Source organism: Suncus etruscus, chromosome 5 (genome assembly GCF_024139225.1).
Source record: "Suncus etruscus isolate mSunEtr1 chromosome 5, mSunEtr1.pri.cur, whole genome shotgun sequence".
Classification (NCBI taxonomy): Eukaryota; Metazoa; Chordata; class Mammalia; order Eulipotyphla; family Soricidae; genus Suncus; species Suncus etruscus.
This window is the reverse complement of record NC_064852.1, coordinates 21155434-21172013: the sequence shown is the minus strand read 5'-3', so window position 1 is coordinate 21172013 and position 16580 is coordinate 21155434. Positions and strand designations below refer to the sequence as shown.

The window sequence follows — 16580 nt, the reverse complement described above, 5'->3', positions numbered from 1 at the left end:
CCCTTTGGTGAGGGCAGCAGAGATGGTTCACTGCTTGGCCTGGCCCAGAGCCCCCAGCAGCAGTTTCTGGGGAAAGTGGGATCTGAGTGTGGCTGGGGTGAACCTCCCAGTGGTTCCATGGAGACCAGGTCATGGCGGACAGGCACCTGGACTTGGGGTCCAACGTCCGTAAATCAAGGCACAAAGACCTCAGGGGGCCTGGGCTAGTCCTTGGGGAGATGGGAAGCAAGAATATCTATCAGCCAGCACCAAATATGGTACAATGAAGCTCCCTCTCCAACCCATGAAAAAGCCAGAGGGAGCAGCCATCTTGCACATGGAAGCCACATCCCATTGTGCCTCATTCTTACCCCAACACCCTGCAGAAGGGTTTGCTAAAGTAGCACTTCACCTTCTTGGTTCCCAGGAATAAGAGGGTCAAGTTACTTCTCACATAAGCTCTGCCTGCAACCCGATGACACGCACTGGGACCAGAACAGAGAGGCTCAAGAAAGGAGCAGCAGAGCACAAGGCTTCGCTTGGCAGCTCTGGGTTCAATTCAGACACGCCAGAGTAAAGCCTGCAATGAGGAAGAGACTGCATCCACTTCCAGTACCTAGAATCCCACCTTCCCAAAGGCCTTGCAGGGCTACGGTCTTCAGGACCCTGCCAGAGTTCTTGCTCAGAAGTCATGGGGGGTGTGGGGCTGGACTGATAGCACAGCAATAGGGCATTTGCCTTGCATGAGGCTGACCTAGAACAGACCGCAGTTCAATCCCACAGTGTGCCATATGGTCCCCCAAGCCAGGAGTGATTTCTGAGCACATAGCCAGGAGTAACCCCTGAACGTCACCAGGTGTAGCCTCCTCACCCAAAAAAGCCATTAGGGAGGTGGGGCACAGCAGCTGACTAGGCCAAGACTCCCTGTGAGGCCGTACTAGGACCCATCCCCAGCATCAAAAACCCCAACAGGCTAGATTGTGATTGGGGTAGGTGGGTTTGGGGTTGGAAGGTGGTGTGTTCTTCCTTTTGAGCCCCATCCATCTTCAGGCCACAAGGCCAGGAGTTACCCCAAACTGACAAATGACACCTTCACCAGCATCCAGGCCAAAAAGGCCAGAATCAAGTCCTGGTCAATGGAAAGAACCACGGGGCACTGTAGCCAGGGGATGGAATGGTGAGTTCACCTGCCGTTCACCCCCAAGCCAGGGTTCATGCAAGCTGCTGTCACAGCAAGTCCAGGAGACTCCAAATAACAAGGAGCCAGCCAGAGCCAGACCAACAAATCAGATATGATTTGCTCATGGAGGGAAGCCCCAGCAGGGGACTCTAGGGATAGCAGCTGCATAAACTGTTGTAGACATGGCCCCATAGCTTGCTAATATCTGTGTTCTCCAAACATGTGGGAGGAGCTATTATACATCAGGTAGGCTGGGCTGTTATACCCCTGGCACTAGACACCCTGCCCCACCACAGTACTCAGGGAAAGCAACACTGAACTACTCTGAGTACTATGTCTAGCTGAGTACTGCCAGAGTGCCCTGAGTGCTATGTGTTCCCCACCTCCAACACCTGAGCAAGAGATGACGGGTATAAGAGAGAGACACGGTCTCACGCAGTAGCTCCTGGGAAGCCGATCTGTCTGTTTCTTTATTACACTGGAGCACGTGTGTGAAATAAATAAATAATATGCTATAGAACATACAGTGAGGGCTGTGTGCACGAGGGAAATGAGGTACTGTTCACAGATGGTGTGTACACCCCTGCACCCCAGCTTGCCTAGCTCCTCTGCTCCAGCCATGTGCACCCCTCATTACTTTCTACCTCAACAACACAATCATATTAGCCCTGTCTCTTTCTCCTATGTCTTCAGGTCTGGCTGCAGTGTGGGAGATCAGAGCGACACTCCCGAGAAACATGCTCGAAGCTAACAGGCAGGACCCCGGAATCCGGCCACTGCAGGTCAGCAGAGGGAAAGAGAGGTTGGGCAGAGTGCCGTCATCCTGGGAATGTCTAGGTGGAAGACATTGACAGAACCCAAGTCAGTCTACCAGCTTGGAGTCCGCACAGCTGTGAAGCATCCCTTTCTTTCGAAGTAAGCAACTACAGTTGTGGCTTGACACGAAGACCCAAACCTCCCACCCCACCCGTGGGCAGGCTGGTCCTCCCGAAGCAAGACTGGATGGGATAGGTCACGTGAGAAACATGAACAGAACAGTCGGCTTAGGAGCACCACCTCTGCAGAGAAACAAGCTCAGAGTGAGAAATGTTCGACTGTACCCAAATCTGTCTTTATTCAAGTGACCTAACCAAATATTCTGCCCCACAGCTGCAATCTGCGAAGCTTGCCCAATTTCCACAGCAAACCAGCTGCTCGTACCACGCAAGGACTCTTCTCCATCCTTGTAGCGTTTCCTCCGCAGACAGATGGTGCAGATTTCAGTGCTTTTTCCAAACTTGCATTCAGTAAACTTCTCTGAGCAGCAAGCATAGACTTCTCATAAATCTTAGACTCAAACAGCAATGTTGGCAGTAGACACAATCAATAAATATCAGACACTTCCCTAATGACAAAGCTCCCAACTCCTTCCCTAAGGACGAGATCTGTCCGGCAGGCTCCCAAGACCACAGATGCCAAAGGGAAGGGCCTCAGGTCATGTGCAAAAAGGGTGAATACCATCCACGCATTTGCTTTCCACAGGGGGGACTTCAAGTAAAGGGATGCACAGCCCAGAGCCCCAGCAGTGGCCCATTCTGCACCCGCCAGCTTCGCAACCTCCAGAGACCACAGTAGCGGGTGTGCTTCTGTCCTCCCCTCCACACCCTGTGTAGGGTGCCAAGGGGCAGGGTCTCTCAGGCCTGTGTTCTACACTTCGTACCCAAACGGAAAGATAATAAATAGGGGCGCTGTCAGCCAGCAGTTGTCATTTCCGAGTCTGTGTCTTCTTTGGCACTGCGGGCCGCTTGGGCTGCCACAAGTGGTTATGGATGGTAAGTGCATCCACGCTGACAGACATGGTCTTGGCCGGGATCAGGTTAAACTGTTTCCGGTCTGAGCTATACTTATACAGTTTGTCCATCATCTTCTTAGTGATGCTCTTGGGACCCGTGCCAGTGAGCTTGTAGATCTCCTCAGTGTCAGGATAGTAGCAATAAAGTGCCCGAAACTGACAGCCAGCGTCCCTGAAGAGGATGATGTAGTGGTTGGCATCACACTTCTCCAGCTCCTGCACCAAGGGAAAGGGGACAGAGATGAGGGGAGCTGGGGACTGCTCTGTTATATCACCCACGCAGCTCAATAGCAGTGCGCACACTGCACACCCCACCTAGGAACGCCACAAAGGATCCTACTTGGCTAGATATATGCCCATCCCACCATGGCACCCTGCAGGAACACAGGGAAGCATGGAAAAGCACAAACAGGTAAGGAGACAGGGGTCAAGCACACCAGGGCCATGGTGGAGTGCCATAAAGCAAGAGGAAAGTCGCAAGGAAAAAGCCCACCCAAGAGCCAGCAAGGAGATGTCCCAGGGAGAGGTCTCCACCCAAGACCACAGAATAGAGCAAGGCACCGATGCCTACAACCCCAAGAGCAGTGGGAGACTCAGGTCAGAGTTCCAAGGCACAGAAAAGAAATGTTCTGGAAAGCAGAGCCTTAGCTGCCTAAGACAACCTCCCTGATACAGAGCAGCAGACAGTTGGAGCGAGCCTGGGGACACCTTCTCACTTGCCTCTAATATGGAGTTCTTGTGTGGCTCATTCACTTTTCCAGCCAGGCAACAGTGGGAAATAGCGTTATGAATGATCGGCTTGTTCGACTTGCTGCTTGGCTCCTTGAAGAGCTTGGGCCCTATGGAGAGATGGGGGGGGGGGGGGTTGGGTTTGTCAGCCACCCCACAGGGAACACAGGCAAGTACACACTTTCACGAATAGGGGTGGGCCTGTGCAACCAGGGATGCTGGCCCCCGGCTCAAAGAGGAACTAAGTAGTTTCAAAAGCATTTATTCAAGAGAATTAGAGTTGTGAATCAACTAAGGGAGAGACTAGACCCCTTTTTCCGGCTTCATAACAGAAAGTAACTTATTTCTGAGCTATCTCCAGGCCAAATTACTTAAAACTTTTATTATGTTTTTGTTTATTGTTTTTGGAGGAAGAGGTGTATTTGGGGCGGTCACTCTAGCAGTGCTGAAGGGACCATGAGGTGCTAGGGAGGGAAACCAGGGTTCCTACATGCAAGGCAGGTGCTCAGCTCAGTCTTTGGAGACATCTCTATGGCTCTTATGGGCCTGAAAATGAAATGCCATCTCCTGGCACTGGGGACACTAAAGGGAGGATACCTTGCTGGGCACCATATGGTCCCTTCAAGCATTGCCAGGTGCACCACCAAACACAAATCAAGACTAAAGTCCAAGCCCTGGCATGTAGAGAGGCAAGGGGCGACACAGCAGCCAAATGTATTCTGGGCCTGACACCATGCGATCTCTGTCAAGGAAAGGCCTAAAGATGCCCCAGTGAAGGGCATACTACTCAGCCAGGAGTTGACAGGACAAAGGTGTACCAATCACCACCACTGGCTCCACTGCTGGAAGGATTCCTCAAGGCCAGGTATACATTATGACACCACCCCCCACCCCACTCCACCCCACTCCACCCCACCCCACACACACAGTCACCTGTGTACTCGGCCACTGAGGCAAGGGAGGACGCGGCAGATGCTGTCTCCCAGTCGCGGTCAGTGCTTCTGCTGGGGTTACGGCTCAGGACTGGCAGGGCCTCCAAGGACTCGACCCTGTGGAGATGAGACGAGGGTCAGAGATGGGCAGGTAACAAACTCGGGCAGCACCCAGCACACAGGCAATACACAGAACCCAACCCTGTGAGCATAGCCACAGAGGAGCTAGGCACAGGCAACAGCAGTAGGTAGGCCTTCCGCCAACTCCCTAAGGCAGAGAACCACGTTTGAGCCATTCAAGTCCCTGCCCAGCCTCAGGCTTCTCGTAAGGGAGGCAAGTGGGTGCTGGAGCCTGAGGTTGCACAGCAAACCCACAGAATTCCAGAGCTATCTATTCAGAGTCCAGGAAATTCAGGACAGAGACACACCGGACACAGGCAAAGGAAAATAGGCCACATAGGACAGATACCTCATCAAGGACAGGCAGCCAGGAAAACTGAACAGCAAGGAAATTCCAGAGAGGCTCCAGCACCACCCCTCACCCCAGTTCCGGGGCATAGATACATGGTATCAATAGGGCCCAATGCATCAGCGCCCCTGGAGATATTCTTGCTGAGGCCTCCCTCAGCTCCTGGGACCCAAAGTCAGGGCTTGTATGTCAATAGTAAGGCCAAGAGGAACAACCAGAGCTGAAGGACTGTCCCAGCTGCAAGACCTGGCACTGGGCAGGGGGAGGAAATGGATATCAGAAAACACAGGTCACTGCACTCTAAGGGATGCCCTTGGAAGGGGTGCAGAAAAGCCTGGAATGCCTCAGAACAAATCCTGCCCTTGGGGCATATCTCCATGAGGACCTGGTAGAAGGAACAGCAGTTCCTATGTAGACTCAACACCCCAACACAACCCTAGTCCCCAAACTGTCTCTCCAATGATGCTTTGAAATGAATGTGGACATTTCATAATTGACCATATCAAACCCAGAGCCCCCATGACCATGGCCCTCACCGCTGGGCCGGCGTCCCTCCGGAGTGCATACTCTCGGGTTCTGTTGTCGCTGCTGAGGCCAAGGACAGGCTGGAGCCTGACTGAGCCCGACTCAAGTTATCAGCTGCAGAGGGAGACAAGAACCATGGTCAGGAGCTGGGGGGCAGATGAACACTGGCTGGAGGCACTCCGGCCTCAGCCCCAGCCCAGCTACTCACGGGTGGATGAGCACTTGGTTCCTGGGTCACTGCCTGACTCTTCTCGATGCACGGACTTCGGCCGAGGCTTTTTGGGCTTTGATTTAGGTTTGCCCAGTCCTTGTTCTTCCAGAATCTGCTGCTGCTTCCGGCGCAAGTACTCCTGCTTTATGAGCTCTCGCCGTGCCTTCTCCTCTTCCTTCCGTATGCGATCTTCCTCAGCTTTACGTCTGAGGAAAATAGTAGACATGCTGGTCAAAGGGACATCAAGATATTCCAGCAACTCCAGCAGTGCTCCAGTGTCCAGCAGCCACCCCACCCCTTTGCCTCTCTACCCAAGACTCACACTGCAGGACAGAGGCAGCTCTTGGGACATAAGACACCCAGGGCTTTTCAGCCAGGAGTAAGGGCAGACACACCCCACCCCTCTGGGAGGACTGGCCTGGTCTGCAGCTCAGCTCTTCCCTCACAGGGTCAGGGATTACCGGGCCTCGTCTCTTTTGAGTTCTACTTCTGCCTCCAGCTGCTGTTTCCGCACACGTGCCTCCTCAGCCTTGCGCTGCTGCTTGAGGAGGAAGGCTGCCCGCTTCTTAGCAAGTTCATCTTCTGCCTTTTGCTCATCCTAAACACAAGGCACATGGGACCCCATTGGACATGGCCCACCAACTGCAATACCGGGTCTGTCCAGCAGTTGAGACTGCTGCTGCTGTGACAACATCTGGTTGTGGTGTCCAGAGCAGACACCACACCCAGAGGAGGCCTCAGCTCCTGTGCTGTGCACTGCTCAGCACAAAGAGCAGCCTGACCAAAGCAGGCAGCCCACACTGCTGAAGGCTCAGTGGGCCATGTGCAGGGTCCCTGAGCACTGCTGGGTGGGGCCTCCACAAAGCCCAAGCTCCCATGAAACCACCTATGGTGATGAGAAATGTGGGATCCTCAGTACCAGGAGAGCAAAAGGCAGAACAGTGTATGCATACCCCTGGAGCAACATGCAGGGGCAAGGGAAGATTCGTTTTCAGCACCAACAGCTCTCTGCTCCAAGCTCAGGCTGGAAGTGCGGGTCATGTGGAGTGACAGAATTCCAAATGGGGTCAGAAAAATCTTTCATGAATAAAGGGTTTCCACTCTAAATCAATCACACGACGACTCTGAGGGTATTCTTCCATGTTTGCCTGTGCTGCATTTTGGGGCTAAAAAGGGGACCACATGGAGTACAAGTAAGAAGCCTTGCTCTAGAATAGAGGATAGGAAGGAAAAGCAATTCTCGGGGCCGGAGAGATAGCACAGTTGTTTTTGCCTTGCAAGCAGTCTATCCAGGACCTAAGGTGGTTGGTTCAAATCCCCGTGTCCCATATGGTCCCCGTGCCTGCCAGGAGCTGTTTCTGAACAGATAGCCAGGAGTAACCCCCAAGCGCCGCCGGGTGTAACCCAAAAACCAAAAACCAAAAAAAAAAAGCAACTCTCGGGCATGTGAGAAGCATGAGAAACCCTTCCAGGCACCGAATCTGAGCCATGAGTACCAAGCACCAGCCCATACAAGGGACACTCAAGGTCCAGGGTCGGGGTGACACTTGCCACTGTTTAACCAACACTACAGGGGGTTTACCTTAAAGAAGAAGCCAACTCCTAGCTTCTGGTCACCCTCACCGAGGAGACCCACTGAGCTGTCGTGGTCCTCCGTCCCTCCATCCTCATCAGGGGCCTTGAGGTGTGCCAGGTCCACCTCGATGAGGCTGGCTTTGCTGCGCAAGGGCTCTTCTGAGGGAGCGCTCTCCTTCCCCAGGGGCTCCCCAACACTGTTGTCTAGGCTGCCTTTGAAACCCATCTGCTCCAGGACGATGTTCGTGTCCTTGCAGTAGGCCAGGGCCAAGGTCCTCTGGTTGTTCTCATCATGCAGCCGGTGACTCTCGAAGAAGCCCTTTTCCGGAAGGTCACTAGGGCCGGGGGAGCTTTGAGGGTGACTGCCTGGGGGGAAGGATCGTCCCTGCTGAAGGCTCTCCAGTCCGGGTGTGGGGGTCTTACTGCGGGAGGTGCCTGGCTGCCGGTCTTTGGGGACCTTTAGCTCCGCTGGCCGACCTGAGCGACCATTGCGGCCCTGACCCCCGCGAGGGACTTTGCGGCTAGGCGCCACTCCTGGAGGGGACAATGGCTCCACGAAGTGGAGGGCTCCCTTTGCCTTCTGGTCTGGGGGGCCAGGTGGTTTCATGAGGAGCTGCTCCTGCTGCTGCGAGATCTTCAGGATGGCCTGCTGTAACGTGCTGATGGTCTCATTAAGCTTCTCAATAGATAGGTCACACTCACCCACATCCAGGCCCTCTCCCATGCCGGTCTCCGAGAATGGCCGACTCTTGTCCAGTCGACGCTGTGGCCCCAGAGCCAGGCCTTCCTTGTCCACATCTGCAGGCTCCAGCAAGGTGCCTCGGCCCTCCTCTTTCATAAGCAACTCTTCCACTCTGCAGACGCTGCTGTCCAGGTCATCCCCATTGTGCTGCAAATAGTCAGGGGATGTGGCCTCAGGTTTAAGGGGCTGCGGGGTGCCGTCCGCCTTGCCTTTCTTGACCACATGCAGGAAGGCAGCCTTGCCCAGTTGGAGACGCTGCCGAGCCGACAGAGCCTCCATCTTCTTCTTTTGTGCCTCAATGGCACGGCGCTTCTCCTCCAGCTGCATGTGTAAGTGCACCAGCTCTGAGGCCAGGAGACTGGCGTGGTCCCGGCCCTGGCGGTTCGGGCTCTGCTCCCTCCGCTGCTTCCACGTGGTCAGGGGTGCTGGGCAGCTCTCCGATGCATCGGGTGTGGTCTTCTGGGAGCTACTGGTGCTAGATTTGGTCTCACAGCTGTTGAGCCTCTGGAGCTTCCGCTCAGCAAAGCTGGTCATTTTCACGCTACCACTAGCCACTGAGACACTACTGAGCTGGGACATGGTGCTCAGACAGGGGCTGGAGCGGCCACTGGCATCATCCTTGTCTTCATGCTCTTTTACCTTCAGGTCCTCCTGCAGTTTGGCCGACTCCTCCTCACCCAGGTACCTCAAGACTCCCACAGGGTGGTCATCACCCCCTATATCATGCCCGACTTCCTCTAGCTCGGCCACATCTGAGTCAGAATCCTGCCTCAGGATGGCCCAGGTCTCGGGGCTGTGTGAGTGGGGGCTCCTGGTGTGGAACCTGCCCTCGGGAGCATCAGCTCCAGCTACGTGAAGAAAGAAGCCATCGGTGGGTTGGGCAGGTTGTCCCTGAGAGGGGGGGACCCCGGGGCCTGCCTCCGCCTGCAGTGCTGCCTCTGTGGGCACTAAGCCTGCAGGTAGCTCTGCAGAGGAGATGGGGGTGAAAGTCCTGTTTAGGTCTCGACTGAGGTGAGCAGCTGGCACCTTCTTCCTTCCAGCAGTCTGGTGGCCTTCACTGGGTCTCTTGGACAGCAAGCTCCGCGGCCGCCCTTCCCCATATTCCTCCTCCTTGGCGATTGCCTGCTTCTCCTTGGACGGCCTGAGCACCGCTGGCATCAAGGGCTCCAAGAAGAAACTTTCTGCCTTACTTTCTTGGGGGTCCACCAGTCTGTGGGGAGACCTGGCGCTGGCTGTTGAACCCTGGTCACGCCCCTGAGGCACCCCATCTGTTCTAATGATGGCCACCAGCTCCTCATCCTCACCCTCAATGTCTACATTGCTCAGTAAACTCTTCCCATTGGGTCTGAGGGCTGGTGGGTGTGGCTGGTTCTGAGGAGTCACATTAACAATGCTGGACGCCAAGCTGTCCTTGCTGATGGAGCGAGCTAAGCTGATGCTGTCACCAGAGCCAGGGTCCACATCACAGCTTGCCGTGTGGTGGAGAGCAAATGGCGCGGTCTGTGAAATGGGCCTGCAAGGGAAGGGAGAAACCCCTGCCATGTGCTGTACATGGGGGCCTGAGGAGGCCTGTTTCCATGACAAGCCTTACACAGGAAGAGGCAGAAGCAAACCCTTCACAGGAAGGGACTGAACAATCTTGCCCAGCCTAAGATCTCTATCAACCGGATTCCCAAGAGCTTTGATTTCCATATCCCATACTACCCGCATTTATCACCCCGGATGATAAAGGAATCCAGAAATGGGTGGAGAAACCGCTGAGGGAAAAACTTCTGGGAACGAAGGGTACAGCTCCCTAGCTCATTTGGACTCAGCATGCTGTGATCCACAGGGAGGTGGGAGGGGGAAAGAGATAGAGGGGAGAGGAAAAGAGGGAAGGAGAGAAAGGGAGGAGGAGAGAGAGGGAGGAATGGGGAAGAGGGGAGGAGAGGGGTAGACAGGAAAGGATGAGGGAAGAAAGGGAAGGCGTGTAGACCACGCCTAGGCTCCCCCAAGGGTATCCCAGTCCCCAGGACACATGGGAGCTGCTCTTTAATCTAACACCGCTTTACACAGAACAGAATGACCAGTCACCTGCTTCTTTTCTCTGCCCACGCTGTCGTCATTGTGGCTCGCGGCTGCCCATCAGTGCGGGTTAACGAATTGGTCCGATGCCGAGGGTCTGTGGGATGGAGGAGCATGTCAGCACCAAGTAAGAGTCCACACCATTAGAGACATTTCCTGAAAAGGCACAGAGCTGCTCGGGGGGACAATGGAGACAATATGCCTCCTGAGAGGCCGTGCCAGCAACAAGGGCCTCCAGAGTGACTGCTCAGGTGCTGGAAGCTCCTGCTTACAGACAACACAGCCGTTCTCTGTCCATTCTCAGAGCATGGCTTCTGATATTCCTTCTCACTGGGAGGAGAAATTCTGAGTGGCAGAGAAAGAGAACTCCAATCTGCTGGCCCACGGAACAGTAGAAAGAGGCTATGGAGAAATGCCTTCTTACCTGAGAAATCCTCTGCACCCTGGACTGTCTTCTGCTGCTTCTGCCTCAGGGGTAGGAGCGGATGTGAGGGGCCAAAGGCAGTTGCTCCCTTCCCACTAGAGAGCAAGAACAGAGACTCAGAGCTCAACAGAAGCAGCCCAAGTCACAGCAGCTCCTATCATACTAAGTGCAAACCAAGAGCTCCCATGGCTTCCATGGATCCATGTGGGGTAAAGACCTGATGCTAACAATGGGGCTAATGTCAGGCCCAGCACAGTGCTGCAACCTTCGCTTTTCAGCAACAAAGCCCAAAGGCAACCTTGAGGAACAAGCAAGGCTAAAACTGGTGAAAGTGGGGCCGGAGAGACAGCATGGAGGTAGGGTGTTTATCTTGCATGCAGAAGGACAGTGGTTTGAATCCCGGCATCCCATATGGTCCCCGTGCCTGCCAGGAGCGAATTCTGAGCATAGAGCCAGGAATAACCCCTGAGCGCTGCCGGGTGTGACCCCCCAAAAACAAACAAACAAACAAAACAGAAGAAAACTGATAAAAGTGGAGCTGGAGAGATAACATGGAGGTAGGGCATTTGTCTTGCATGCAGGACGGTGCTTTGAACTCTGGCATCCCATACGGTCCCTAGTCTGGCAGGACCAATTTCTGAGCGTAGAGCCAGGAGTAACCCCTGAGCACTGCTGGGTGTGACCCAAAAAACAAAAAAAAGAAAAAAAGAAAACTGGTGAAAGTGCTCAAATCAAAACCTGGTGCTGGCTGGGTAAGACACCAAGCTCCTTAGATTAGGGGCTTGGGAACAGCTTGGAAGTATGTCCATGTGGTTCTGGTGTTGACAGAGTTCTTGCTCTAAGAGGGTGCCCAGCATGCTTGTGTAAGAAGAGACCATAGGGGGCCCAGAGAGATAGCACAGCGGCGGTTGCCTTGCAAGCAGCCGATCCAGGACCAAAGGTGGTTGGTTCGAATCCCGGTGTCCCATATGGTCCCCTGTGCCTGCCAGGAGGTATTTCTGAGCAGAGAGCCAGGAGTAACCCCTGAGCACGCTGGGTGTGGCCCAAAAACCAAAAAAAAAAAAAAAGAAGAAGAAGAGACCATAGGGCAGCTGCTTGGACAATGGGCACTTAAGGGGAGCAGTATGGTGCCCTGGGCTCCCCATGTCAAAGAGATGCCCAGAGACAAGAGATGAGATAAGGTATGGTAGTGGTCGAGGTGAGGTCAGGGGTGAGGGAGGGGACAGAATGATCACCTGGGCAATTTTTTAAGACATAACTCATTGGCATTCTAGCAGAACTCAGGTAGGGCCTGAACAGGGTGACAGCATGGCTGCTGTGTGCAGTATCTATTTGTGGGTGTCTTGCCTTTGGGTCATCCTTTTTTTTTTTTTTTTTTTTTTTGGTTTTCTTGGGCCATACTGGGTGACGCTCAGGGTTTATTCCTGGCTATGAGTTCAAAAATCGCTCCTGACTTGGGGACCAGATGGGACACCAGGATCAAACCGAGGTCTGTCCTAGGCTAGCAGCGGCAAGGCAGACACCTTACCGCTCCACACCACCACTCTAGCCCCACCTCTGGGCCATCCTAAGGTACTCTCTGGTGGCATTTGTGGACCATGTAGTGCCAGGGACTGAACCTGGGTGTCCTGTGTACAAAGCCTAAGTTCCAGACCAGGTGCCCGCTCTAGCTCCATGACCATGACCAGGTGTGTGAACCAATTCCCAGGCCACCCAACAATGGCCCTGCTCAGCATCTGAGCCCAAAGCCTCCCTCTCTCTCTTTGCTGGCCAGGCCCACAGCAGTTTTATTCCCCTCTTTGAAGTCAGACCTACAGGCTCCCCTCCACATCATACCCCGAAACCCCCTCCAAGGGCACAGTGGCTTTTTCTCCCACCTGGGCCGAAGCCCAGCAGGGCTATAGCTGCCCTTCTCTACCCAGCCCTGTGCAGCCTGCAACTGGTCATGAGGAGGAAGATCTTCCAGCCCAACTACTCCCTAAGGGTGGGCATGATGACGCTCAGGACGCAGGGCTCGTGGTGTGCATGTGTTAAAAAAACAAAAAAACGGGCCGGAGAGATAGCATGGAGGTAAGGCATTTACCTTTCATGCAGAAGGTCATCGGTTCGAATCCCGGCATCCCATATGGTCCTCCGTGCATGCCAGGAGCAATTTCTGAGCACGGAGCCAGGAAAAACCCCTGAGCACTGCCGGGTGTGACCCAAAAACCACAAAACAAAAACGAATGACCCCCAACAACTCATCACCAGGAGAGGCCCTAACAATGGGAAGCTGTTGTGTCAAAAATTACTTTCTAAACCACCTCATTCCTCTTGCCCTTTCCCTGGAGACTGGGGGCAGCCACAGGACATGCCACCACAGCTATTTCTCCAATTCCAGGCAAGCTGTCTGAGACCAACTTCTTGGGAAAGAGATGCCAAAGACAATCTTTCCTCTGAGGGAGGAGCTGAGCCAGTTCCCCTGAATCTCCTCACAGATCAGTGGTACTTCCCACTCCAGTCCTGAGGGTAGAGGACTTACAGATGCTCTGAGTCCTCAGGGTGCAGGGAGTGTCTATGAGGCCCTTCAGTAGGCAACTGGGCAGGGGACCGCAGGTCTGCTGGGCTGGACACGGAGGGGCTACCCAGGAAGCTTCGCTTGGTTGCATTGGAGATAGGAACAGGAGGCCGGCTGCTTTTTGGGTGTGACACTGTTTTGGCTGCAGAAAAAGCCATTTTACAGCAACATTCATGTTATATCTCAAATAAATCCTTGCCTTGAATACAGCATATTTACTGGAAAAAAGTCTCCACATGCAACTATGGATATGAGTGTTAGGTGGCTGCAACCAACAACCGCACTTCAACTTCAATTCCCTGAGTGTTTGTGACAATGAACACTAGGAAGGGGAGATTTGGTTATTTGAAGACTGGCCTCCAGAGAGGAGCTAAACACCTCCCCCCCCCCCCAGTCCTACCCTATGCCTGGAATAACCAGCTGCAGCTGCTACTGGTGGAAAGGCCTGGTCCAGCCGACTGGGCCTCATTCACATGTAGCTCTGAAGCTGCTTCCTGGGGCCAACCCACTGCCCAGGGACTTCAGGGGGTCTGACCATGAGGAGGGAATGCCCAGCACTATGGAGCCCACTGGGCCTTGAGAAAGAATGGGAGAGGCTGGATGACAGTAGTCAGATACCAAGTAGTTGAAGAACCCTGGCAGGGATATGTGGCTTAGCCCTGTTCAGGGAAGCATCTGAGCATACCACAAAACTGCTGGCTCTGGAAAGTCCCTGGAACTGGACTGTGAGCCCACAGGGGATGGAACCCACACCCCGTGCCCTGTTCAGAGCCATAAAACCTCTGTGCCAGCAGCAAGCTGAAGCAGGGCAGGGAGAGGCTCATGTAGGGCATGAGCAAGACAGCAGGATCTAAAGTGGGGACAGTGAGGCTGATGAGAGGGCTCAGGCAGTAAAGGGACCTAATGGACTGGCAGTAGGGACTTGACCTGGTAGGCAACGGAGCAAAGAAGAGCAAGGTCAGATTAGCTTCCACAGGCCAGTGCCAATGGGCCAAGACCATCAACCACAGAGAGATACAATCTCACAATGGCTCTGCCTGAATTAAAAACAAAGCCTGAAGAGCAGACCAGTGTGCCACTTGAGTAGGATACAAGGGCATGGCACCTGCTCTGTCCACAGGGACATACAGTGCACCCCCCACCAGTGGCAGAGGCTCCAGAAACCACTGACCCTCACACTCTACCAGGCCAAGAAAGATCAAAACTGACCACAACCCTTCTCAGGGGAAGAAACAGGCACCACAGGGATCTCAAAGCTACGCACTGCAGCTCCTACTTTTTTACCAGCCTCGTGGCTGGCCCTGAAGAGATTAGGTACATCTGGCCATGAAATGGGAATGCCAGCCAAGTGCCAATCTTCCCAGCACCCGGCAGACACCCCTTAACACACTGTGCCTGCAACTGAGCTTCCTGTCTAAGCAAACTCAAGACTTCCAACTCGGGCTTCACTGAGCAAGGCTCCACTGGGAAGCATTTGTGGTTTGGGATGACAATGCTATCCCAGGAGACACTGCCAGGCAGGATAAGGCAGCTCTGGTGACCTAGGAAAGCTTCACCTAGCTAGCAAGGAGCAGGGGTCCTGGACCCTGCATTCACCAGAGAGCCAGCATGCGACAAAGAACCATGGTGCTCAAGAGCTGGTGCTATAAAGAATCAAGCATACCACAATTCTTTGCCCATATGGGAACAAGCCTGGAAGGAAGTGCCAAGACACAGTATGGAAGCTGTGAGATACTAGGACTTCAGATCTGGGCAAATATCTCCATGGGGGCAGGCACTCACCATCCTTCAGTTCTTGAGTGTCTCGGGGCTGGACAAAGTCTGGCCTGACATTCTCAAACCACCAGAACAGCTCAGCGATGAAAACCATGACATTCGGCTGAAAGATAAAACCACCAGGACACATGCAGCAAGCATTTTCCCTATGTCTCAACAGCACGTCAACAGTGTCTTCGGTGTTACCTTCAACACAAGTGGAGCATACAGCATGTCTTCTAAGGTGAGGTAAAAGCATTTGTTGAGATACTCATTGGAGAATTCTCTCAGCAGCCTAATATTATACAGGCTATCAGCCATTGACGTGACCTCCTTCAAGCAAATATCTAAGAGAGAAAGAGAAAACAATTTATGATCAAGAAACTGCCACATTTGCTTCCACATGTGTCGAATTCCAAACAAAATCACTATCACTGAAAGCTGCGATAACACTGAGAAGGGATCGGTGGGGAGACTCAACGTACAGGAAAAAGACCTGAGAAAGCGCCAGGCTCAGGCTGGAGAGATAGCACAGCGGTAGGGTGTTTGCCTTGAAAGTGGCCAACCCAGGACAGATAGTGATTCGATTCCCAGCATCCCATATGGACTCCTGAGCCTGTCAGGAGCGATTTCTGAGTGCAGAGTCAGGAGTAACCCAAGTGCCACCATGTATGACCCAAAAACAAACAAAAAGCAAAAGAAAGCGCCAGGCTCTAAGCCTAACTGCAGCTCCCCCCGACACACACACACACACACACAAAACCTTTCAGCAATTAATGAAAGCTTGAGACTGGGTCCCCAAAGTGGAGCATTTACTCAGGGCTGGGCTGACTAAAGGCAGCAAGGGCCAACTAATATTCTGTCACCTACTAGAACCCCTCAGCAGGTGATGCCCACAGTTAGCTGGGGAGGGGGGAAGATAGGGCAGGAACGAGAAAAGATCAAATGGCAAGTGTTAAGTTTATCCCAGGACTAACACAGGATTCCCTAGATCCAAATCAGGAGCCTACAGAGCCAAGGACTATAGAGATGGGCAGCTTTTCACGTGTCCACTTGAACAGTTCTGACGTGTGTGTGTGTGTGTGTGTGTGTGTGTGTGTGTGTGTGTGTGTGTGTGTGTGTGTGTGTAAGTAACTGTTGGGGTTATTGCATACAGGAATATGCTAGAGACATAATCACAAGTTTTATCAAAAACCCCTACTTCTGAAATAAAAGGGGGGGGGAGAGCATGGAGGTAAGGCATTTGCTTGCATGCAGAAGGTCAGTGGTTCGAATCCCAGCATCCTATAAGGTCCCCTGAGCCTGCAAGGAGCGATTTCTGAGCATAGAACCACGAGTCACCCATGAACGCTTCTGGGTAAGACCCAAAAACCAAAAACAACCTCTGCTTCCGGGGCTGGAGAGATAGCACAGCAGTAAGGCATTTGCCTTGCATGCAGCCAACCTGAGACGGACCTGGTTTGATTCCTGGCATCCCATATAGTCCCCCAAGGAGCAATTTTTTAGCACAGAGCCAGGAGTAACCCCTGAGCATAGCCAGGTGTGGTCCAAAAACCGATTAATTCATAAATAAATAAATAAATAAATAAATAAATAAATAAATAAAC

At 53.3% G+C, this 16580-nt stretch overlaps 1 protein-coding gene across 3 annotated transcripts in view; it reads right to left on the bottom strand.

The window, feature by feature from the left end:
* Nucleotides 1-2248: 2248 nt before the first annotated feature.
* Nucleotides 2249-16580, bottom strand: part of CAMSAP1 (calmodulin regulated spectrin associated protein 1) — a 48950-nt gene continuing 34618 nt past the window's right edge. For all 3 annotated transcript variants that reach the window (XM_049773583.1, XM_049773584.1, XM_049773585.1), the window contains 12 exons: nucleotides 15181-15320; nucleotides 15001-15097; nucleotides 13183-13360; nucleotides 10662-10756; nucleotides 10247-10334; nucleotides 7439-9686; nucleotides 6318-6454; nucleotides 5854-6062; nucleotides 5657-5759; nucleotides 4653-4768; nucleotides 3711-3829; nucleotides 2249-3206 (listed from right to left, as the gene is read on the bottom strand). In XM_049773583.1, coding sequence (XP_049629540.1) covers nucleotides 2904-3206; nucleotides 3711-3829; nucleotides 4653-4768; nucleotides 5657-5759; nucleotides 5854-6062; nucleotides 6318-6454; nucleotides 7439-9686; nucleotides 10247-10334; nucleotides 10662-10756; nucleotides 13183-13360; nucleotides 15001-15097; nucleotides 15181-15320 — 3833 coding nt within the window. In that variant the 3' untranslated portion in view covers nucleotides 2249-2903. The remainder of the gene's footprint in view (nucleotides 3207-3710; nucleotides 3830-4652; nucleotides 4769-5656; nucleotides 5760-5853; nucleotides 6063-6317; nucleotides 6455-7438; nucleotides 9687-10246; nucleotides 10335-10661; nucleotides 10757-13182; nucleotides 13361-15000; nucleotides 15098-15180; nucleotides 15321-16580) is intronic.